Source organism: Eubalaena glacialis, chromosome 4 (genome assembly GCF_028564815.1).
Source record: "Eubalaena glacialis isolate mEubGla1 chromosome 4, mEubGla1.1.hap2.+ XY, whole genome shotgun sequence".
Taxonomy (NCBI): domain Eukaryota; kingdom Metazoa; phylum Chordata; class Mammalia; order Artiodactyla; family Balaenidae; genus Eubalaena; species Eubalaena glacialis.
This window is the reverse complement of record NC_083719.1, coordinates 62664868-62690442: the sequence shown is the minus strand read 5'-3', so window position 1 is coordinate 62690442 and position 25575 is coordinate 62664868. Positions and strand designations below refer to the sequence as shown.

The following is a 25575-nucleotide window of genomic DNA, read 5'->3' as shown; positions in this document are numbered from 1 at the left end:
TAATTTGTTCCAGAGGAAGTTACTTTTGGGGGAAAAAATTAGTGGCTTTTTTTTTTTTAGTTGGAAATGAAAGAAATGCATTAATTTAAAGCAAAAGGAAAATCAGCTGCCTTAGGTTGCGGTCATAAGTATTCTTGGAATTTTCCTCTTGGAATTACTGAATCTATCCATTTCCAGATAACCCCAGCCAAGAGCCACAGAGAAGCAAATACTAAGGGTAATGTGTTAAGATCAGAAGAATTTTTTTTTTCTATAAGATCCCCCCACCCTTTCTCTCTCTCCCTCTCTTTTCCTGTCTTGAGTTTCTAACCAGCAGAAACAGAATAAAACGTGATATATATTAACCACAACTTAGAAGACAGTATTGATTCTAGAAATTACAGGGTCTCTCTTTAAGGAAAGATGATTTAAAGCATAACCATTCAGTAAGCAAAGCAAAACAAAAGGATGGTAAAGAGGCAAAACCCTCACCACCAGGCCGACTGCATCCAAGTATTCAATAAATATTAGCATTAGTAAAACATCGAAGTGGAAATAAATCATTGTTCATAGACAACCAGTTAGAAAGGAATTTCTAATATGTGATGGTGGTGAAAGTACCCAGCTCTGGGGAAATTTTAGGTAAATGGTAATAAGATTTGAGGAGGCAAAAAATTTTCAACGACTCTCAGTCCTGGCTGCATGTCACAATCATCTGAAGTATGATTCCTTTATTCATGCAATCCTTTAAAAAATCCCAAGGCTCAGGCTGCATCCCAGATCAATTAAAAAAGAAGAGCTGGGGTAGAGACTCAGGCAGCAGTATTTTTTTTAATTCCCCAGGTGATACCAAAAAAGATTGAGAATGATTGTTTTTAGGCCAGTGATTTTCAACTGGCTGAACGTTACCATCTTGAGGAACTTAAAGAAAAATTACCAGATGCCTTACCCCCAGTGGTTCTCAAAGTGTGGTTCACAGACCAGCAGCATCAATGTGACTTCAGGATTTATTAGAAATGCAAGTTATCGGGCACCATTGCAACCCCCAAAATCAAACTCTGGGGGTGGGGCTGGCAATCTGTTTTAACAGGCCCTCCACGTGATTCTGATGAACGCTGAACTTTGAGAACACTGACCTGCCCAAACCAATTGGATCAACCCTGGGGGTAGAGTCTGGTTTCTTGTTGTTATTATGCAATGAAGATTGAGAACCACTGTCTCAGTTATTTTAACCTCATACCTGCTTATGGTCCTATGCATAAACAGGAAAGCAGAAAAACAGCCTGGTCAGACAATTGGCTACCAGTTAATATATTCTGCCCCAAATCTTTTTCTTTTTCTTTTTCTTTTTTTGAATGAATTTTTTAAAAATGTCACCAAATTCTAGCTCTGTGACCTTGGAAAAGCTATTTAACTTCATTTTCCATCTGGGATTGCTAGTCTGTAAAATGAGGGCTCCCTTCCATGTCTAAAATTCTATGAAATACCACCTTGCAGAGTGGTCGAAGACACTTGCTATGTTATCTATATGAGCCACACGATTGTGTTATTTTAATTAAGCCATCCTTAGTCTCTTACCCATTTCTTTTGCTGAATGATAAAGGGGGAAAAAAAGAAAAGGAGGAACAAAAGGAAGTAAAATCTAGTCTGAGATCTAGTTTATCATTCTTGAAACATCTGTCAGAGCACATTAAACTAACAAGCATTGAATCATTATCCTCATATATATCCAATTTCTGTTATGAAACAATACTCTATTTCCAGCCTAAAAGCTTAAGTGTGCTCTTTAGCTGACTGCTTTCTAATTTGGAAGTCTATGGAAACCCTGGGCTAGGAATGAATTGAAGTAATTCTTTAGATTGCTTTTATTTTATTGTTATTATTTTAACAGCTTAACATGCAATAAATTGACTCTTAAAGTATACCAGCTAGACACTCAGATCTGTAGAACAAATAAATTAACATGTACCCTATCGCTAGCATTGCAAATATCTGCATGAATAGAATACCAAATACAAAAAGTAGAACAAGTCCAAAGTCAGGAAATAAAAATAAAAAAATATTTCATATCATTCTAGAGATAAGATCAAAGAATGTCATCTGCATGATAAAATGATGATCCTACTAAGCATCAAAGAACAGACAAGCTGATATCAGGAAATTTAAGAGAAATATTATTAACAACTAAAATTACAGTTGCATTAGAAGCTCTATAAACAGACGGCACGTATAGGAAAGATGAAAAATATAACCTGTAAACTCAGTGCACAAATGGAGCAAAGGGAATAAAATTTAAAAATGGAACTTGGAGGGGATATATGTATACATATAGCTGTCTAATAGTGACTTTCAAAGAGCAGAAGTTTTTAATTTTTGAATTTTTAAAGTTCTTATCAATTTGTTCTTTTGTGGATCATACTCTTCATGTTGTATGTAAAAAATCTTTGCCTAACCCAAAGTCACAAAGATTTTCTGCTGTTTTCTCCTAGATGTTTTATCATCTTTTTACATTTAGAGCTGTGATTTATTTTTAGTTAATTTTTCTATCTGGTAAAAGATATGGATTGAAGTTTATTTTTTAGCATATAGATGTCCAGTTGTTTACAGCACCATTTGTTGAAAAAGGCTATATGTTCAAATGGCATTGCCTTTGTACCTTTGTCAAAAAACAGTTGTCCATATATGTTTAGGTCTGTTTCTGGACTCTACTGTGTTCTATTGACCTATTTATCTTTCTTGATGATGATACCATACTGTCTTGATTACTGTAGCTTAAATCGGGTTGTGATAGTCCCACAACTTTGCTGTTCTTTTACAATGTTGTTTTAGTTATTCTACGTCCTTTGAATTTCCATGAATCAAAAAGCTTGCTGGGATTTTGACTGGAATTGCATTGTATCTATAGGTCAGTTCAAGTCTTCTAACTCATGAATGAGGTATATCTCTCTGTTTATTTAGGTAATCTTTAATTCCAAAGCTGTTTTATAGTTTATAGGTCTTGCATATCTTTTTACAGATCTATCCTTAAGTATTTTGTATTTTGATACTATTGTAAATAGCATTTTTAATTTCAAGTTTCAGTTGTTTACTGCTAGTGTGTAGAAAACAATGGGTTTTGTATATTGATCTCACATTCTGCAACTTTGTTAAACCCACTTAGTAGTTCTAGTACTTTTTTGTGTAGTTCTCTTTTTTCTTTTTTTCTTTTTGTAGATTACATTGGATTTTCTATGTGGACAATTGCATTGTATGAAAATAAAGCTTTTCTTCCTCTCTTTTCTAATCTGGATGCCTTTCAGTTCTTTTTCTTGCCTTATTGTATTGGTTAGAACCTCTACTGGTTGAAACTGCAACAAAGTTAAATAGAAGTGTTAAGAGCAGACATGCTTATCTTGTTTCCTGATTTTAGATGGAAAACATTCATCATCATCATGTCTTTCATCATTAAGTATGATGTTTGCTGTAAGTTTTTCATAGACTAAGCTGTAGGTTTTTCATAGATGCTCTTTATCAGGCTGAGGACATTCCTTTCTGTTCTTAGTGCTAAAAGTTTGGGTTTTTTGTTTTTTGAATTAGGAATATTAGATTTTGGCAAGTGCTTTTTCTGCATCCATTGAGATAATCATATGGTTTTTCTTTTTTACTTTGTTATATGATGAGTTACATTTATTCTTTTTTTTTTTTTTAATTTATTTATTTTTATTTTTGGCTGTGTTGGGTCTTTGTTTCTGTGTGAGGGCTTTCTCTAGTTGCGGCAAGCGGGGGCCACTCTTCATTGCAGTGTGTGAGCCTCTCACTATCGTGGCCTCTCTTGTTGCGGAGCACAGGCTCCAGACGCGCAGGCTCAGTAGTTGTGGCTCACGGGCCTAGTTGCTCTGTGGCATGTGGGATCTTCCCAGACCAGGGCTTGAACCTGTGTCCCGTGCATTAGCAGGCAGATTCTCAACCACTGCGCCACCAGGGAAGCCCCTACATTTATTCTTAAATGTTAACCCAACTTTAATTTTGGCATAAAACCCACTTAGTAATGATGTATTATGTTTTTCTATGTTATTGGATTTTATTTGATAATTTTTAAAAGAAATTTTGTAACTACATCCTCCTTATGGGATATGTTACAGCTTGCAATTATTTTGTTCATTTTTCTTGATCTTTTGACATAAACTTCTTGAGTACAGTTTCTGGCAATACAAAATACATCTTGTTTACCATTTTATCCCCAACACTTATCAGGGCTGGCACATAGCAGATGCAGATAATGCCAGAGAAGTACTGGGACCTCATCAAGAAGGGTCTCATCTGCCAGGCTAGGGAATTTGGAGTGTATCCTGGAGACACTGAGAAGCCTTTGAAGGATTTTGAGTAAGGAGTGACATTCTGGTGATGGAAAACAGATTAAAAGGGAATTACCCTGGTGACTGGAAGATCACTTTCCCCAATTATTGAAGAAATCTAGTGGAGAGATGTTGAGGGCTTCAACTAAGGCAGTGGCCATAGGATAGAGAAGAAAGAGGTATGAGTGATAATAAAAAGGTAGGCTGGAGACCACATGAAGGCCTATTTGTGAAGGGAGTGGAAAGTAGGATCTAGGATATTGTTAATGAACTAGGAAACAGGTGTGGTGTGATTCAGAGGTTGGAAGGACTTGCGAGGTTGCAGGCTATGGAACAGCCAAGTGGAGAGTCTCAGTGGCAGCTGAGCACATTGGTTTGGAGACCTCTGCTCTGAAAGTATGGATTTGGATCATTGATATATAGGTGGCAATTAAAGCCAGGGGAGTGCTGGGACCCCTCTTCTATAGCACCCTGTATTTATCTCTACCATGATATTTTTACACCCCATAATACTGGCTGCCTCCTTAGCTAGACTCTGAGCTCCCTGGGGACAGAGGCCAAGAATCCTCAGGGCTGGTTCTGTGTCCAGTAATTCATACGGGTTTAGTAACTATTTGAAGCGTCTGAACCATGGCTCTGCCACTAACCTATTCTAAAACTAAAGTTGCTTAACCTAAAAGCACTTCAGTTTTATCAACTGTAAAATGAAGAAAATATCCACCTTATAAGTTTGTTATAAATATTAGATGAGCTAAAGAACATTTGATACCTCAATAAATGTTAGGTCCCTTCCATCTTATTGAATGGAATCTAAAACAAATCTTTTATGGAAAACCAACTATAGATAAAACCCTTTCAGTTTTTTGAAGACTCCAGTTTCATTTCTTTGTGTTTTTTTCTTATTTCCTTTAAGAAATAAATAATAATTATTTACTTTGCATTCAGGCTTGAGTGCTCTACTTAAAACACCAAATGGGCAATTGTTCTTCACTGTAGTCTAGAGAGGTGAAAGCTATTATGAAAACTCTATGTTCTAATTGTTGCTAATGCAGTTAAGCATAAAAGTACATCTGAATCACTTTGCTGTACACCTGAAACTAACACGACATTGTTAATCAACTATGCTCCAATTAAAAAAAAAAAAAGTACATCTGACAAAGCCACAAGTCCATTCCACTGTTTTCCTGTGAATCATAAGACTCAAAGACTGAAAAGTAAATATTTTCTTTAATATTGAATCTAGTAAAAGTCATAAAACACACAATGGGGGCTACTTTCATTTTGAAACATCTAGTTTGGTTTGGATGCTAATTAACGAATTATTGGCCTGGCTTGGGAATCATATTTTAAAAATTTTCTCCAGGTTTCAATGTATCCACACCTTTCTTTGGGTTAATAGAGTCCCTTTTCTAGTTATATTAAAGACTTTTTTGAGAAGGAATACTTAATTGATTAGTGGTTTTGGTTAGAAAAATGCTAGATAAATTGTTTGTTTTAAATTGCCAAGAGCAGAGAATAAAAACTGTGAATGTGAGAGTATTCATTTCCAGTCAATAATAGACTGGACTTGCTACACTCATAATTTAATATTTTGCTAATAAAGAGATAGAGAAATTGTGGTTATTATAAACTTACATGGAATGTTACAAAGTTTTGCATAGAGGAAAAGGAAGCAAGAATTGGGAAGCCTGGATTCGAGGTTTAGTAATAACTCACTTTGGGCAAGAACGTTAACTCTGGGCCTTAATTTTCTCATATGAAAAATGACCTTGGACTAAGTTTTCTGCCTGCTTAAAAACTTCTATGATTCAAACTGTGTGACTATGAAATGAATGATGGTATAATTTGTCTTGATGGGGTGGTGGGCCAGTCAGATCCATTCCCCCAAATGAACGAATCCAGTATATGTCTTCATCAGTTTAACTGCGAGACAAACACAGATGCACCTGGTATTTGACAAATGCCCAGAGAAAGTTAAGGTTCCCATGGACTGCAGGTTAGTCAGGGGCACGTGCTTTCCAAAGGGAGTCCCATGAGGACTGTTTTTAATGAATGATTCCTGCCCTCATTTTAAATAAGGAACTTTTCAGGAATGTGTTGAGGGACAGCGGCAGAAATCTATCACCCAGATTTTCATCTCTGCTCTGCCACTGACAGTAGTTGGTGACCACCAGGTCTCTCTGCAGCTCTCTTCAGGTCTGCAAACGCAGGAGTGTGATTCCACAACCAGTGCTGTGCCTGGTTTCTAAGAGGAGCTTTCTTAGGACCCAGGATGTTACATTGATTCTCTTATGCCTTTGGAAACTTTTGACATTTAGATTAAAAGGATTTTGGCCAAAAATTCAATCAAACTGATGACTGCTTTGAATTTTCTGATGGGTTTTGACTCTAAATATGGAACAGAAGAGGTCCAAAACTAGGTTTTTATCATTTCTCTCCTGGTCTGTAAGAGCCCACCACCCTGAGTTCGTATCAGAACCTTCCTTCCACTGCTGCTGTCGAATTCGCTTTAGCTACACATCTGAAAACTCTCCATTGCTCTGAGAATCCCAACCCAAAATATACTGGTTTAATTTATTTCATTTCCATGTGCTTTTCGATAATATGTGTGCTTTTAATAAAGCTAGTAAGAGATGAGGAGTTACATTTCACTTAAAATCTACTTAATGTTTTCATCTGTGTGGATGTTATATTTAGGATGCATCACAGGTGGCTGCTTTAATGGCTCTTACTGCTTCTTAAAAATTAATAGATTAGAAATATAAGCCAAAATTATTTTAAGGTATAATCTCAGTGCCCCAGAAATGTTTCTCAAAGACATTAACAGCTATTTATATAGTTAATTTGGTAGTGACTCATTAAGAAATACATTTCTGTTCTCAGGTCATCCTGAAGGCACCAATTTTAATCACAGCACTTAACCTTCAGACACATTTTCCTCTCTCATTTATAAATAATAACTATATAATAAAGTCTACAATCTTGGGAGGAAAGCCAAGCAAAATGAGAATGAAATGCTATCACCCCACTTTTAAATCTTCCCAAGTCAGGCCCAAGGTTAGCTTGGGAAGGGAGAATTGTCTCAAGGGGCAGGTGTCACCTCTTATCTGTGTTTTAAGTATGTGTTCCTTACTTTTAATTAGGTTTTTGTTGTTGTTGTTGTTGTTTGAGTATTGTTTTCATTCATGTCTAAGGACGATATTGCTGACAAGATCACTTCCTAATTCAGGGATATACAGATATAGAGGTTAAATTTCATTAATATTAACCTTCAGGGTGTTTTCAAATCCTTTCACATAGTACAAAAATATTATTGTGTAGTGAATGTCATTCAAGATAGGTTCAGGCTACCTAGAAATAATTTTTTAATTAATTAATTATTTTATTGAATCATAGTTAATTTACAGTATTGTGTTAGTTTCAGGTGTACAGCAAAGTGATTCAGTTATACATATATATGTATTCTTTTTCAGATTCTTTTCTCATATAGGTTATTACAGAATACTAAGTAGAGTTCCCTGTGCTATACAGTAGGTCCTTGTTGTTTATCTATTTTATATATAGTAGCGTGTATATGTTACTCCCAAATTCCTAGTTTATCCCTCCCTCCCCCCTTCCCCTTTGGTAACCATAAATTCGTTTTCTATGTCTGTGAGTCTGTTTCTGTTTTGTAAATAAGTTCATTTGTATCATTTTTTTTAGATTCCACATATAAGTGATATCATATATTTGTGTTTCAAAATAATTTAAAAGAAACATTCTTTAGAGTATTTACATCAGCTGTTCCTGCCCGTGATAGACTCCAGGCACAGCCATTTAAAAAATGCGTATGGATAAAATCTAAAGGTGCTGACTTACATAACCAAGCCTCAGGAAAGACCCTTAACTTTGTTGGGCCTTCTCTTCATAAGCTGGGGATAAAATGATCTGTCTTATAGGAATCTTAATGAGGATTAAATGAGCTCATGATTGTAAAGCCCTCAGCATAGCATCTGGCACATAGCAAGTGCCTAATAAATTGTAAATATTATTAATATTACTTACTACTTTAATTTTTGAATGAAATTAGTAACTTAATTAAATTAATAATGAATTAAATTATTTTTTGAATTTTTTTACTATAACTTTTCTCTTTTAAAGGAAGTTTTCTGGGGTGCCCATCTTTCCTATTTCTTATGATTAACTGATACCTTATGTTCCTGCTTAGACTTTGGTAAAATTATGAATTTGGCAGACTCCCCTTCCAGCACATCTTATTCCCCCCACGCCCATGGCATCCACCCCAGCAGTTCTCGTCCAGCACCCCCCAGAGTGCCCATTTCTGAAAGCTTTGGATGTGGCCAGCTTTCACCACAGTCCCTCTGAAGGTGTGGCAGATATTGGCTTAAGAGGCTCAGTGAAGGCAGCTCAAAATAGATGAAAAGAATGGGGCTGGGACTTCTGAGATCTTGGTTGAGTGTCTTTGGCTAAATTAACTCACTTCTTTTAGACCCCAAATCCACCATCTATGGATTGTTGGGAAGATCGACTTAAAAGCGCAAGGATTTTTGGAGAAGGGTATGCAGACAGTAGTTATCATGAAGCCTCATCTTTCAAACTCGGTTCAAGCTGCTTCCTCTATAAAACTGTTGCTGACAGAATGCTGCCCCAGACCCCCTCTCACCCTAGATAGAACTGATCATACGCCTTCTTGAGCTCCCACTGTACATGCCCCCATCATAGCAACTGTTTGTTTGCATTTCTGCCTTAGACATGCATTAGACATTTTTTGTTTTAAATTTCCAAAATGTTGTGATTTTCACACTCTCATAAAACACACAGAAGCAACAGTGAATCATGTTTCAAATTGGTATAGCTGATTTGTATACTATAACTGTCATATTCTACCATGTTTCCAGTAATCTCAAATCATTCTTTTTTCCTCTGATATGTTAAAACATTGAGGAGATAAAATAATTTCAGCGCTGGGCATATTGTGATGTGGGGGGAAGGGGTCACATCTCCTCAGGGACCTCCCAGAGGCTACAAGACCCTGTTGTATTTAGCTCTGAATATCCTGTATCTAGTATCTGATACATAGCAGGGGCATAACAACAACTGAGTAAATAATTGAAAGAAAATTCTTTAATAGGGACTCAGGAGGACCCCAAACCTTCAAGATCTAAATGAATCTCTATCAGCAAAGATTCAGATTTCATAATAGGAGGTGAGGAAGCCATTCAGGATCTCCCAGCACTCCACAAAACACACTATATAGTGCTTGGCCACTCCAGGATTGTGTGCTTTTCCATACAATAAAGTGGGTTTTTTTTTCATTGCAATCATTGACTTCCTATATAGACAAGAACACTAAAAAGCATCCCTTGTCATCATGTATCCATGATAGCAAGTCTTCTTTTAAAAACATACCAAGATAGCAAAAAAATTTTGTTGTAGCATTCTTTCTGTATTTATTTATTTATTTTAATTTTTTTTAATTTTGCCTCCACTGTCCCAACCTTTTTTTTTTTTTTTTAATTTATTTATTTTATTTATTTACTTTTGGCTGCGTTGGGTCTTCGTTTCTGTGTGAGGGCTTTCTCCAGTTGTGGCAAGCGGGGGCCACTCTTCATCGCGGTGCGCGGGCCTCTCACTGTCGCGGCCTCTCTTGTTGCGGAGCATGGGCTCTAGGCGCGGGGGCTTCAGTAATTGTGGCTCACGGGCCTAGCTGCTCTGTGGCATGTGGGATCTTCCCAGACCAGGGCTCGAACCCGTGTCCCCTGCATTGGCAGGCGGATTCTCAACCACTGCGCCACCAGGGAAGCCCCTCTTTCTGTATTTAGATAAACATATTTTAACTATAATGAACTTTGGTTTGTTATGACTTGTGTTATCATGAATTTATCCTACATAAGAACTCAAATGAATCAAGCTCTTCCTGTGTTTGTTGTTTTGTTTTCCCCCAGTAGTCCTGTCTTAAATAACATGGGTTCCAGTCTTCTTTGAATTTTTATCTGGTTTCATAATAAAGCTTGTAGTTGGTTCTCACTATCTGGATCACAGCAGAGGGGAAAGAATTGGACTTTTGTTTTGCAATTATTTTAACCTTGGCCAATGGAAACTTTCTTTAGCTTCCTGTGCAGTCAGCAATCAAAAGTTGCAATATCCATAGAAATCTTACTGCATTTTGGGCTTGTCCTAGAAGCTTTGAGTCAGTAAGGGAGTGAACTGGGGAGGGTCTCAGGCAGAGGGTGTGTGAGGACCCCTCCTGCTGCTTCACTGAGAGGTGAAGGGGCTTGCTGAACCTAATCCTTAATGTTATGTGCACAGAAAGAGCTGTATAAATCCTAAATGTTGGTAGCAGAGGACATGTTTGTCATGAAAGAGTGCTTCCTTTCTTCTTTGACCAGTGAAAAAATCAAAATTATTGTTTCCTTTTCTTTCAGAGAATAGTCTATGAGAACTGTTTTGAGAATTTGTCTTCCACATTATAAATCTAACTCACCAGAGATGTGATTTAGATATCACAAATTCTTCCTTTGGCTCCTTAAGAAAAGAGATGGGCACATTTATGTAGAAGCCTTACCCCAATACCCCACCTGGGTCAGCCTTCCCTCCTTTGCACTCTCACTGCTCTTAGCCTCTGACTAGTTTCTCATACTTGTCAAGTGTCCCTGGCATTCTGCTTGGATAGAATGGTGTCTCCTTTATCAGCTAAGTAAGTGTCTCCACTGAGGAGTCATGGCTCATCTGTTTGTCCTACTCAGTTGTAAGGTGTGTTACTAATAAACATGAAAGTTTGCATGCTCCCTACTTTTCTTAATGTGTAAGAATGGATTCAACGTCCTCCGTATAACAGTGTCACTCTCACTCACTTGCGCTGCATTGGGAATAACCCTGAGTGTGCCCAGGGGACTGCACTAGGAGTAGGAATGTCATTTGTCATGTGTTGTGGGGAAGGAGGGAAAAAAAAGGTTGAAAAGCACAGCATTACAGAATAAGCTCTTTGATCAAAATGTCTGTGTTTGACTAATTTTGTAACCCAGGGCCCAGCATGATGCCTCCCACACAGTAGGGGCTCAATAAACTTCTTGAATGAACTAACGGTGCAACCCAGTAGGTTAATGCATTCCGGGGACCATTATTCTGAAGAAGGAAAAAATGTAGGCATTTTGGAGTTGCTTTGGCATCACATTTCAAAAAAGTGAATTTCCTTCTTAGGAAAGATTTACTTTAGGTAGAAACTGAGTTGTGCCTTGATCACTGCCCACCGGTCCCACTGTCCAGAACCAGTAGATACAAGGGTCCCTTTCGTAACCCACCATCTCAATATCATGCCTTACATTTTTCTGCCTAGGTAGTTCTGGTAAAATTGTTATCACAAGTTATTACCCTTAAGTCTAACCTCTTCTGAAAGAATAGGTGTCATTCAGGGACTAAGAAATATTTGTCTAGACGTTTGATCCAATCTGTATTTTTATTTAATGTGTAATTGGCGAGAAAATAGCAAAGACGAATTTAAATGCTTGCATCTCTAACCTTGTCACAGTGTCTGAGTATTCATTCATCATCATTATCTTGGATTTCTGCAGCCAGCAGACTTCATAGGAAAGCAAGCACTGAAACAGATTAAAGCCAAGGGGCTGAAACGGAGACTGGTCTGCCTCACCTTGGCAACGGACGATGTTGATCCGGAGGGAAATGAAAGCATCTGGTATGATGGCAAGGTGAGTGCTGAGGACCCATAGCGAGGGGCCCACTGCAGTGTTTCTGCAGCAGAAACTCCTTGTCTCTGTTTCCGTTTACAGTTTTTTGCTAGTTATTTATCTATTGGTGAGATGACACTCTTTTGAATTCTGAAGTGACGTTCAAGAAACAGAAATTACTTAACTGAAAGGATAATGAAATGCTGCTCATTTTGGAAAACATAATATTCTATATGGTTTAATGAAAGAAAATAAACTGCAGGATTTGAAATACATTGGACAATGAGGAAGGTATGATTGAGAAGGTAAAATGACCTCTTGGCTCACCACATCTGTATCTGTGAATGCAAGAGAGAGATTTTATAGAGAATTCAGTATTCTGACTTAGCTTCTCAGGGATCTTTCAGGAGGAAGCAGTTCGTACCTTAGCACATTAGCAGAAAACAATTTCCAAATGAAAACATCTATGACAAGAGAGGGTTAAACCTTAGTAGATAAAGGGAAAAGTGGAAATCCTTTGGTTCTTCAGGAGGAGTAAGATTACCTTCTTCTCCCTTTGGGATGCTACATTTCACTGTCTCTCTTGGTCTTCAGTAAAGCCAAAGTTAGATAACCTATCAATAGAATTTCACTTCCTCCACTTTTTATGACTATTTGTAAAACCCAGTTTGGCTCAACGTTTTGCTGTGTTTTGGCTGGTGTTATCAGGCAGGGGTTATCAGGCAGGGACACTCAGCTTAGACCATGTGGCGACCACAGGGCCTTCAAGACTCATCTAAACATCTGTTCTGTATTGAGCAGGGTCTGCTTGGTCAACACCCAAATACTCAGAGATTCTATTCCCAGGTTGTTTTTTTTTTCCCTTACGCACTACAGCCTACTTAATACTTGTTTTCATTTTCCCCATCTCTTCAGTGACAAAACGAGCACTGGAGGAGAGGAGAGCCAGTGGTGTCAATCTCAGCCTTTGGATTACTAAAGATATGGCCATTTGGGCCGAGGCAGGGGTCAGTTTGACATGGAACTAACATCTACAGAGTTCCTACTAGTGCTGGATATTTTTATGTACTCTCATTTACTTTTTAAAAAATATTTATTTATTTAATTTATTTTTTTGGTTGCGTTGGGTCTTAGCTGCGACATGCGGGCTCTTCGTTGTGGCACGCGGGATCTTTCATTGCGTCGCTCAGGCTTCTCTCTAGTTGTGCGCAGGCTCCAGGGCGCGTGGGCTCTGTAGTTTGCGGCACGCGGGCTCTCTCCTTGAGGCGCGTGAGCTCAGTAGTTATGGCGCACGGGCTTAGTTGCCCAGTGGCATGTGGCATCTTAGTTCCCTGAACAGGGATTGAACCCGTGTCCCCTGCATTGGAAGGCGGATTCTTTACCACTGGACCACCAGGGAAGTCCCTCTCTCATTTACTTTTACAAGACCCCTCCCAGATATGTATGATCATTCCCATTTAAAGATGAGGCTTTGAGGCTCAGAGAGATTAAGTAACTTGCTTGAGGTTACACAGCTATGACATGTGATTGACGAAGCTGATTTCTGACCCAGGTGCAGTTGGACTTTGAATTCTTATCCTTTCTTCTAAGCCATGCTGAATACCCCCATTTGCTCTCTTCTTTGTCTCTGATGGCCCACTGTATTCTCCTAAGCACTTCATTATATACCCACAGTTCTTGCACATCTGAGTAACAGGTGGATGTTATAGTTTTAGATTCTATGAAGCCAATAGATCTTTTCTCAGATCTGAACCTCTTTCTAAAATGCCTCACCTTTAATTGTGTTGTTTGCTCTTCTGTTTGAACCGTTCCTACTCTTACCTCACGGTCTCCACTTCCTGTTGCTGTTCTAGATCTCTGGTTCAGCCCTCTTTTCTTAATATGTTCTTTCTCTGATTTAAGATTTGCCCACAATTTCCACTGATAACCACCTGTGCCATTAACTAACTGCTTGAGCCTCTCTGGGTCTCAGTGTTCTCATCTACAAAATGAAGCCACTGAGTGAGATAATGTCTAAGGTTCTTTCCGCCTCTAATTAATTTTTCCCTGGTCATTACACTTCCCTCACCTCATCTTTTTGTTCTACATTTTTCACTCTATTCTCATCCAACTATCTCAGTCTTCCTAATACGGTCTGCACTCATACTTCTACTGATAGTCTGTTTTACCTGGCCATGGAATGAACGAGAAGCTCTGTGATAACATTCTGTATGCAACCCCACATCGACCATGTTCAACTGACAGATTTTTAGTCATCTTAAATGTGACCATACCCAAGTTAAAAAACTGGAAACTTGTACCTTAAACTTATACAATGTTATATGTCAATTGTATCTCAACAAAGCTGGAAAAAAAGAAGAACCCTGGAAACCCAAGTTCCATTTTTTTTTATTGAAGTATAATTGCTTTACAATGTTGTGTTAGTTTTGCTATACAATGAAGTGAATCAGCTATATGTATACATATATCCCCTTCAAGTTCCATTTTTAAATTTTATTCCCTTTGCCTCATTTGTGCACTGAGTTTACACATTATATTTTTCATCTTTCCTGTACGTGCCATCTGTTTATAGAGCTGCTAAGGCAATTGTAATTTTAGTTATTAGTAATATTTCTCTCAAATTTCCTGATACCAGCTTGTCTGCTCTTGGATGCTTAGTAGGATCATCATTTTATCATGCAGATGACACTCTTTGATCTTCCTTATCTCTAGAATGATATGAAATTTTTTTTATTTTTATTTCCTGACTTTGGACTTGTTCTACCTTTTGTATTTGGTATTCTATTCATGCAGATATTTGCAATGCTAGCGATAGGGTACATGTTAATTTATTTGTTCAACAGATCTGAGTTCTAGTATGTGACAGCAATATTCTAGGCACTAAGGATGCAGCAGTGAACAAAACAGACAAGAATCTCTGCCCCTATGGAGCTTATATTCCAGGAGAGGGAGAGATAAACAATGAACATAAAATAAAATAAATAGCATGTCAGAGGGCAATGAATACTTTGGGGAAAAGTAAAGTCTAATTGGGAGATGGGCAGTGCTAAAGGGAGGGATTATGATTTTAAGTCAGGCTTTATATAAAAAAATCAAGGCATAAGTGAGGGCATGAGAGGGGCTTTAATTAGTTATAAAAGCAGCTTTGCTGGGAAGTAAGTTTTGAAGAAAAGGTTTTTGAAGAAGGAAGCTTGAAGAGTTTAGAAAGTCTTCTTTTTCATTATTAATAAACTAAAACACACAGGGACAGCCAAAGAAACATAATATATCATCCAATTTAAATTATGTTCCCGCTTTCAAAGGTTATTTACCATGTTATCTTCTCTAAGTCTGTTACAGGCATCTTTAAGTCTCATAATTAAGAGAAGAATGAGACAAGGCTAAAAATAAGTGAGGATTGTTTACATTGGTAAAAAGAAGGCTGACTGTTTGATTTCACAAAGAACATGAGAATCTACTAGGCAAAGGGTGAGGTGGTTTGTTCTTGTGATTCACTGAGCAAAACGAAGCAATGGATTTAATTGAATCTGGAAGATTTTAAGGTAGAATGATATAGAATTTATGCCAGGGAAAACCTTTCCCTGGAGACTTAGTAATAAGATAAAAGGAAAGGCCAGTTTTCTAAAATACTTTGGACTAACAACCCCTGGATTAGAGAGAAATTAAAGGAGAAATGAAAGTAATCGAACAGAAAGCAAAGCATTCAATAAATATTTTAAGGATAGCACTCACAAAATAAACATGCTATTTCTTTAAAGTTGCTAATGCAGAAATAACTGCAAGAAGAATCACTGCTGGGATTTTAAGAGATGGGAAGGCCCAGGGAGATGGGGCACGCAGTCTCTGAAGAGTGATTGTGGGTTTTTTATCCAGTGAGTTAGGGGATTTGACCAAGAGATTCGTTCAGGATTCTTCCTGTTTTCTTAAGATGCCCAAGAAAACCAGGTTAACTTTCCCAGAGCTCCAAACACAAATCTCTGTTTTAGAGACTCAGAAGTGAAACCAAAGTTACCAAGAAGGTCTTTCAAAAATGCGATGATTAAAACTCCAGCCGCCCTGACCCAAATCCCAGTTTTATATCACGGAAATATGATCTAGAGGAGAAAAGCCATTTTGAAACGTGTGTTATCTCAGCAATACCTTGGCAGTTAATAATCTGCCAGAGAGAAACTTTTACTAATGAATGCATTCACTTTTTTAAAATCACCATAACAAGTTCAGAAATTATATGGAGAGCTTCTGATGTGGGGTTTCAACAAGATAATTAAAAACTGGGGCTACAGAGATAGGAGTCTGTACTTAATGTCGTAAATGCACAAGAGACTAGAAATGCTATAATATGACCGTTGACTGTCGTGAGCCCTTTGCTGAGGCAGCTGAAACATCACCAGGCTGATTCATGTCCATGGATGTTTTTGAGCACCCGCTATAAGCATCCGCTGTGCTAGACAGTAAGGCTGTAAGGATTAGTGCGATGCTGCGTAGCCAGGAAAAGCAGTTTTAAGTCGGGCTATGTATCATTTTGCTTTTGTTGTCTTCCTTTTACTTTTTAAAAATGTGGTGTTTACATATATACAATGGACTATTACTCAGCCATAAAAAGAAACAAAATTAAGTTATTTGTAGTGAGGTGGATGGACCTAGAGTCTGTCATACAGAGTGAAGTAAGTCAGAAAGAGAAAAATAAATACCGTATGCTAACATATATTCCATATATATGTTATATGGAACAATCCTGATTAGAAGATTAGATCTATATAAAATCTATATAACAATTCCATACATATTCCATATAAATGGAATCTAAAAAAAAAAAAAAGGTTCTGAAGAACCTAGGGGCAGGATAGGGATAAAGATGCAGATGTAGAGAATGGACTTGAGGACACGGGGAGGGGGAATTGTAAGCTGGGACAAAGTGAGAGAGTGGCATGGACATATATATACTACCAAATGTAAAATAGATAGCTAGTGGGAAGCAGCTGCATAGCACAGGGAGATCAGCTCGGTGCTTTGTGACCACCTAGAGGGGTGGGATAGGGAGGGTGGGAGAGAGACGCAAGAGGGAGGAGATATGGGGATATATGTATATGTATAGCTGATTCACTTTGTTATAAAGCAGAAACTAAAACACCATTGTAAAGCAATTATACTCCAATAAAGATGTTAGAAAAAAAAAGTGGTGTTTAAACCAGTATTGTAATTTTTTTGCATTTTACTCTGTTTTTCCTTTTCTTGCATCTTTTCCTTCAGATAAGAGGAGTTGTGGAAACCAGATCTAATCTTCTAATCAGGATTGTTATATAGATTTTTTTTTTGGTAGCATAAAATTATTGTTTTCATCTCCTAAATTTTGATTCCTTGTTCAGTATTTTTCTCTGGTTTGCCATCCCAAGTTATCCTATTTCATCCCTGTTAATTTTGATCATTCACACCGAACTCCACGTCTCCACTCATGTTGGAAAGTTTTATCCCCCTTCTCTACCCACCTAACTCCACCTACCTTCAAAATGTAGAACAAATCCTGGCTTACTTATGTTGCCTACCTTGGCTTCCTGGTTACAGTTTCTCGTGTCTGTATGTTAATTCCTCAACTAGGCAGGAAGCTCATGAGGGTAGGAACCAGGCCTCTACTCATTCTCCAGAATGTCTAGCAAAATGTTTTGTACATGGTAGAGCTAGAGAGGGTAAAGTTAACATTTATTTAAATGCCTAGCAATTACCAGGAATTGTTAAATCTGTATATATTCATATAGAAGATTCACTTCACATTGACTATTGATATATTAATAGAGTTTAATTCAGCACTATTCTGGCAGGCCATTTTCTAAATACCAGCAGGAACAGTTGACTAGATTTGCATTTGGATTTTTAGATTTTTCTCCTTTGTATCTATTATTGCCATGCTAGTTTGATGGAAGAGAATTTTTTAAAGTTCAAAATGAAAATATTTGATTCTTCTTCCTATCAGATCTCTTGGCATGAAACTGAGCAAAATAGTCCTAGGTATTAAGAAACTAGATGTAATTATTTAAAACTGAGAAATTTCAGAGCAACATGGATGTGTATTTTGAGAATTGTTTTTCATAAGTTTTAAACTTTCATTAAGCTTCTCAAAAAAGTGAAGTTTTCCTCCTAGTGTTATCCTCACAGACAGCATATCATAAAACTCTGTAAGTTGAACGTATCTTTTGAGAATTTTCATCTAAAGAGGAAGCACACAAAGCTGTGACCAAGATGCTGAGGGTGGTAGGGTCTTGTTTTTCAGGTGGTTGGCAACACGACCTCCGGAAGCTACAGTTACAGCATCCAGAAGAGTCTGGCTTTCGCGTACGTCCCTGTAGAGCTAAGTAAAGTGGGACAACAAGTGGAAGTTGAACTATTAGGCAAAAATTACTCAGCAACCGTCATAAAAGAACCCTTGGTGTTGACGGAACCAATCAGAAACCAGCTTCAGAAAAAAGGTGGAAAGGACAAAATTTGAAAAGACTTTGAGCAGGCAACTGAATTATGGTTGCTATATGATTGCACTGAAAATTATAACTGATTTGCTGGGGAATAGGGGAAACCAAAAAATTTATTTCAAAATCATCAGAATCTTAAAACCGTTCTCTTGTTTTCTAAGCAAGATAGAATAATGGATGAGTGATTTACATTGTTGTTTCAGATGAAATTTGAAGCTAATGTTTTTACTATTCTATATTGTTGTTTATGAAACTCAGCAAAACATTTAAGTGTTTGCTAACATACAATCATTATTACAACTGAAGTAGAAAACATTATATAATTTTAGGAACATTTGTATGTGGTTCTTGTTAGCTGAAAACAAATTATGTTTTACATAAAGACAAAAGCAGTATTGTTGATGGATTTACTTCATTGAAAAATACTAGTTGAATAAGGGATCATTTTAATTTTTCATAATATATCTAGGAAGAAAATAGTAAAATTTAATATTGGTATATGTAACATTTTTATTCAATTCCTTGAAATATTTACTTCCTTAATGACTTCCCTGAAAGCAGTTTTATGGGACGTCATTATTGTCCTTTCAAAGGTTTTAGAAGAGAAATTGCAAACAAGAACAGAGTCTTCCAAAGGAAATGGTACTTGTAAACCTTCTGAGATGAAGCCGAAACATAAACTGTGCCAGTACAAACACAGTCTGAATACTGAACACCTCTCTTTGGGAAAGAATTAATGCAAGTTGACATCACATTGTGCCGTTCTGAATATCATTTCACAAGCATTTGACAAAGCAGGTCAAACAAGAGCTTTAAGAGCTGACAGGATTGCCCTTAACATTGTGTACAGCAAGAAAAAAAAGCCATTTAGGAATAATTCTTTGATGTACCTCTTGAAATTATTTGTGTTTAGTTGACAGAATAAATCAAATTTTTCATAAAAGGTAGTTTGTCATTTATCATTTGTTCTACACACACACTTGCTGCCTAGGAAAAGTTCAGTAAATAGGTATTAAAGAAGCTGAATGTGAAGCATAATAAGATTCTATAGTTAGAATAGATTTTAAAATAATTTCTTAACTTGTAAGTTTTGAAAACATGCCAAATTTACATTTAAATGTTTTATAAAAGTAATCATGTATCAGAACTCTTCAACATGCCATTCATTTATCTTTGGTATCTCCTCTTACCTGAGAAATGAAGGAAATCTTTTTGCTAACAAACATTTGCTAATTATTAAGAATATTATCCAGACCCTCTCTCCCAGTTCTGGTATAGGGTATAGGTGCTTTTCATTCTCTGCCTCTCTGTAGCCCAATTGTTAATTGTGTTAAAACTAATGAAAGAATTGAGAAACTGGGCTTCCCTGGTGGCGCAGTGGTTGAGAATCTGCCTGCCAATGCAGGGGACACGGGTTCGAGCCCTGGTCTGGGAAGATCCCACATGCCGCGGAGCAACTAGGCCCGTGAGCCACAATTACTGAGCCTGCGCGTCTGGAGCCTGTGCTCCGCAACAAGAGAGGCCGCGATAATGAGAGGCCCGCGCACCGCGATGAAGAATGGCCCCCACTTGCCACAACTAGAGAAAGCCCTCGCACAGAAACGAAGACCCAACACAGCCATAAATAAATAATAAATAAATAAATAAATAAATAAGAAAGAATTAAGAAAATATAATGCTACATCAGTGGCACAATTTAATAGTTACCTAAGTTGTAACTTTTCAGTAACTAGTTACTGGAAAATTATTTACATAAAATATTATTATAGCAGACTCTAATCAAAGGAACAGTACTCAGAACTTGTGGAGAAGGCAATTGACTATGCAAAAACAAAATCTAAAGAAATGGTCATTTATTTTAAAAAGTCAAATTTTAAAGAATGCCAGGAGAAACAACATAAGATGCTGATCTTACATTGCTAGAAGAAATCAGTAAAGCAGTATTTGAATGCCTTCATCTTTTTCACCAATAATTGGGCACTTGTTCTAAAGCAATAGATCAAATAACGTCAAAGTTTGTTACCATTCAGCCACTTTCTCTGATTTTTAGCAGATGAAGAAAAACTTCAGAAGTTTTTACTGTATGTAACAGAAATGTATGATGAATTTTCTGATGAAGATATTTTAGTGGAAACTTTGTAACTATAGACATGTTTGAAAGCCACTATAACTGTTACCAAAGAACCAAAGGCAGTATTGCAATTCCTGGAGTTTGTTGTGAAAGATTTTTATGAATTTCTGCCAAACTTGTCATTATGTTAAAGTCCTTACCTAGTTTTTTTTTACATCTGTTGCTCATGTAAAATAAACTTTTGAAATTAAAAGCTTAAAAAATGTTCTTCTATCAACTTTGTGGAAAGATAACTGGATAAATCTGGCTATACTGTCTGGTAAATATTAATATGCAAAGAAAAAATTCAGTGAAGTCACTGCAAAGCTTAAAAACAGAAAATGTTTATTATTCACAGGCAACAGACCACTTTATTACAATAGACCAATTTGTGGGTATAAATATTTTCCTTTTTCAACACTACTTAATATAATTTAAAAATATTAACCCCTTGCTTTTTTATACTATAACATTTATTTTATTTCTATTTTTCTTATTTATTACTGGCATGACTATATATTCAAAGTTTAATAGAAACTTTTCACTCTTTGCATTTCTTTTCTGGTTGTTATTATTTCATTTTGTGATTATTACTAAAAATAATTGTGTCATGTAAAAGGGGCAGAGAATCGTTAAAAAATGATCATCCAGGGTAGCTTCTTCGCTCACAAGTCTGGCACCTCACTAAGGTTGATGGCAACACCTGGGGCTGGCAGGGCACCTCTCTCCACATGGCCTCACTGTGTGACTAACTTGCCAGGTAGTTCAGAGGAGGGAACTTAACATGGAGAATCAGCGAGGGATGCCAGCTGCCAAGCTGACACTAGGACCATACAGGGAGGGCCTGCTAGTGGGAGCAGGAACCATAGAAGAGATATATCCACACCGGTGAAGATGCTGCCTGAAGCAGACAGAAGGGAAGAAACACCCTGGCTTCTTTCTTCCTTCCACCTTCCAATCTCTCACAAGTGCCTCCCACTGGATGAACCTAGCTGGGAGCCATGTAGGTAAAGGAGCCTGGGATATGTAGTTTGTAGGGTTTGGCCCACCTGTGATACAGAGCAGAGAAAAGAAAGATCATGAAATGGATCGCATCGCAAAAGACAATGACTGGCATACAACACCAGCACTCTGTTCAGCTCTGGCCAAAGGGTCAAGAGGTGCAAACATGGCTACTAGGATGGAAGGAGGTTGTGGGATGGACTAACACATTTAAAAGGGCTACTTACATTATAATTTTTAAAAAGCATGGTGTATGGACTTCCCTGATGGTGCAGTGATTAAGAATCCACCTGCCAATGCAGGGGACACGAGTTTGAGCCCTGGTCCGGGAAGATCCCACATGCCACGGAGCAACTAAGGCCATGCGACAGAATTACTGAGCCTGCACTCTAGAGCCCGCGAGCCACAGCTACTGAGCCCACGTGCCACAACTACTGAAGCCTGCACACCTAGAGCCCGTGCTCCGCAACAAGAGAAGCCACCGCAATGAGAAGCCTGTGAACTGGAATGAAGAGTAGCCCCGCTCGCCGCAACTAGAGAAAGCCTGCGCGCAGCAATGAAGACCCAACACAGCCAAAAAAATAAATAAATAATAAATAAATTTTTTTTAAAAAGCATGGTGTATTACAATATGCAACATGCTATCATTTAGGTTCAAATTGGAAAAAATGTAAATATTTAAATTGTATTTATAAATTATAGACTATCTCTGGAAGAGTAACACTAGTATTTCTGGGGAGGGGTTAAAATTTACTTTTCACTGTGTGCCTTTTTAGATTTATTTAAATTATGTACGTTTCACTTTTTAAAAGACCATATATATATTAATTGTGCTTTCTTATCTAGTAAAAGTAGGTTCTTATTTTTTGGTCATGTAATGTGACCCTCTATTTTTTAATACAGCATTCACATTGGTTTGAGATATTTAAGGATGGCTGGAAAGAGTTGGCTTAGAACCGCTTAAGAAATTGGTATACAATGTAAAAAAATTCAATACAGATAAAGTGAATGCAATTCAGTTGTTGTATATAATAAATATTGTGTGAACACTAAGGCTCAGGCTGGGTGAAAGGTGAGGGTAAGGAAAGAAGATACAAGACAAAATGTAATACCAACATCCTGTTTCTTGATCAGGATGGTGGTTACATAAGTCTGTTCACTTTGTGAGAATTCATTGACCTATGTACACTTTTGTGCACTGTCTTAAGCACACAGAAAATGCTATATCAAAATCTTTTTTATACAAATGGTACTATTTTCCACTATCTACTCTCATCTAGTTGGTTTTGAGGAGGTAGTAGGTGATAAGCAATGGGCAAGATGAGGGGGTCAAAGGAGTTTCAATTTGAGTTGGCCATAGCTGTTTTTAGCCAGACTCTCAATTTCAGAAATTGGGAGAATTTTCAGAGTTAAAAGAAATCTTTCTTCTTTTTTTAAACGGATCCTTTTCCTCTCAATACACACACATACACTAACACACAAAACAAAACCAACAATAAACTGAAGGTGCTTCTTAGAGAAAATTACCTTCCTACATGCTTGGAGGCTTGATGATTCTTAATGCCTTGGCAGTAGTTAGCACTGATAGCAGTTCATGCATATAACTGATGCATGTAACTACTGCCAACTTATATACTCATCTCTAAGTCCAGTATATGACCTTACAAGCCTTTAAGAAGACTCTCACCCCCTCACTTAGATATGGTAGAAACAAACCCATCCCAGATCAATTTTCAAAACTAAATATATTTTGAAAATAATTTAATAGCTGACATCTAAAATAACAAAGTATGGCTATTCTTTCTGATATTCAAGTCTATCTCCTTCTGGACTATTCAAGGTAGTGATGGGGCAATGAGTAACACCAACCATAATTAACCACATTTAGTTAGTAAACTTCAGTTTTTCTCTCTGAGGAAAGACCTCTTGCCATTCTTATCTCTACTCCAACGGTTAAACCTTTAGAGATATGTTTAAAATTGTTCAGCCTTTGTATACAAAATTTATCATATTCAAAGGCACTGAAATCAAACAGGTTGAGACAAGCATTGAAACACAGGTATCATGACTTCTGAGCATAGCTTATAGCCAGTTAGCACCATGACAAGAACCCGAGTCTCTGCAAACCAGAGAAATAAAGAAGTACAGCAAAAGCATCCATGTGATTTTCTCAGTGTATGGCCTTTGGGCTTTACAACCATGTTCACTGGGGGATATTTATTCTTAGCAATCTGTTCTAACTTAAAATTCATTTTACTTTTTGTTTAAATGTAAATTATGTTATTACAAAATTGTTAATAATAATACTATTAGAAACGGATAATATATGCTCAGAGTTTAAAATTTAGGTGTAAGGGATATATTGTGAAAGTCAATTTCTCTCCTATCCCTGTCTGCAGTCAACCAGCCTATCCAAAGACAACCAATGTTATCATTTCTTCTGTATCCTTCTTGAGATTCTCTATAAGTATGTAAGCATTTCTCTCTCTCAATATATGAATATATGTGTGTATATGTACATACATATGTATATATACACACATTTATACATGTAATTTTAAGCAAATGAAAACATACCAAGCATAATGTTCTTTGCCTAACTTAAAAAAATTAACAGTGTATCTTGGAGATTATTCCATATCATCCTTTTAAATGATTGCTTAGTATCCCACAATTATTTTGACCAGGCCCCACTATTTATCTTTTTCTAATAAAAAATAAGGCTAAAATGAATATCTTGATGCATATGATGTTTCTGACACTGATTATATCTGAAGGATAAGTTCCTACAACTGGAACTGCAGGATTAAAGTGTATGTGTGTTTTGGTAGATATGCAGAATTGTTCCCTGTAGAGGTCGTGCCACATTTCACTTGTGGTTAGTGTATGAGGGCTTACTTGACCCAAACAATAAGTTCTCACGAGTGTCAGTGGTATGTTATTGAAGTTGCAACCTGTATTTCTCACTTGAGTGACGTTAACATGTGTTCATATATTTAATAACCACTTATATTTCATTTTCTGTAAACGATTATGTTCTTATATTTTGCCTATTTAAAAGGGATTGTTGGTCTTTTTCTTACTGATTTTTAGGAGTTAAGAGATTTTTAACTGTAGGTTAAATGGGTTTTGTGTGGGTTAGAATGCAAATCAGGTGTTTCTAATATCTTTTCTATGTAAAACATATATCCCAAGTTCCAAGCACCCCACCTACCAAATAATTAACTTTAATACCTACTTGTGAGTTGTGAGCTGCCTTTCTTTCAGTACTAATTTCTGCATTTTCAAACTGATTGGAATGCTTTTTATTTTATTTTATATTATTTTATGTGATTATGTACTGGGGAAACTCTAAAAAAAATCAATGATTAAACTAAAACAATAAAATAATTAAGTATTTGGCAGAATATAAATTACCATACAGAAATCAGTAGCCATCATGTCCACAAAAAATAACCAGTTAAAAGATAGAGAGGGGCTTCCCTGGTGGCGCAGTGGTTGAGAGTCTGCCTGCCAGTGCAGGGGACACGGGTTCGAGCCCTGGTCTGGGAGGATCCCACGTGCCGCGGAGCGGCTGGGCCCGTGAGCCACAATTACTGAGCCTGCGCGTCTGGAGCCTGTGCTCCGCGGCAGGAGGGGCCGCGATGGTGGGAGGCCCGCGCACCGCGATGAAGAGTGGCCCCCGCTTGCCGCGGCTGGGGAAAGCCCTAGCACAAAAACGAAGACCCAACACAAGCCATAAATAAATAAACAAATAAATAAAAATCTAAAAAAAAAAAAAAGAGAGAAAAAGGTAAAGAAAGCCCCATTTCAGTAGCAACAGAGAAGATAAAATACTTAGGAATAAATTTAACAAGAAAAGTACGGGGGGAGACCTTCAAGATGGCAGAGGAGTAAGACATGGAGATCACCTTCCTCCCCACAAATACATCAGAAATACATCTACATGTGGAACAACTCCTACAGAACACCTACTAAACACTGGCAGAAGACGTCAGACTTCC

The 25575-nt window shown here is 37.2% G+C and overlaps 1 protein-coding gene across 2 annotated transcripts in view; it reads left to right on the top strand.

Moving 5' to 3' along the window:
* The window catches only part of DMGDH (dimethylglycine dehydrogenase), a 60652-nt gene extending 41250 nt beyond the window's left edge, over nt 1-19402 (top strand). Inside the window, exons 15-16 of one of the 2 annotated variants that reach the window (XM_061189390.1) lie at nt 11885-12019; nt 19053-19402. In XM_061189390.1, the coding sequence (XP_061045373.1) occupies nt 11885-12019; nt 19053-19196 (279 nt within the window). In that variant the 3' untranslated portion in view covers nt 19197-19402. Of the gene's footprint in view, nt 1-11884; nt 12020-18263 lie in introns of both variants that reach the window. The other variant, XM_061189389.1, reaches the window with a different exon arrangement.
* Nucleotides 19403-25575: the final 6173 nt, after the last annotated feature.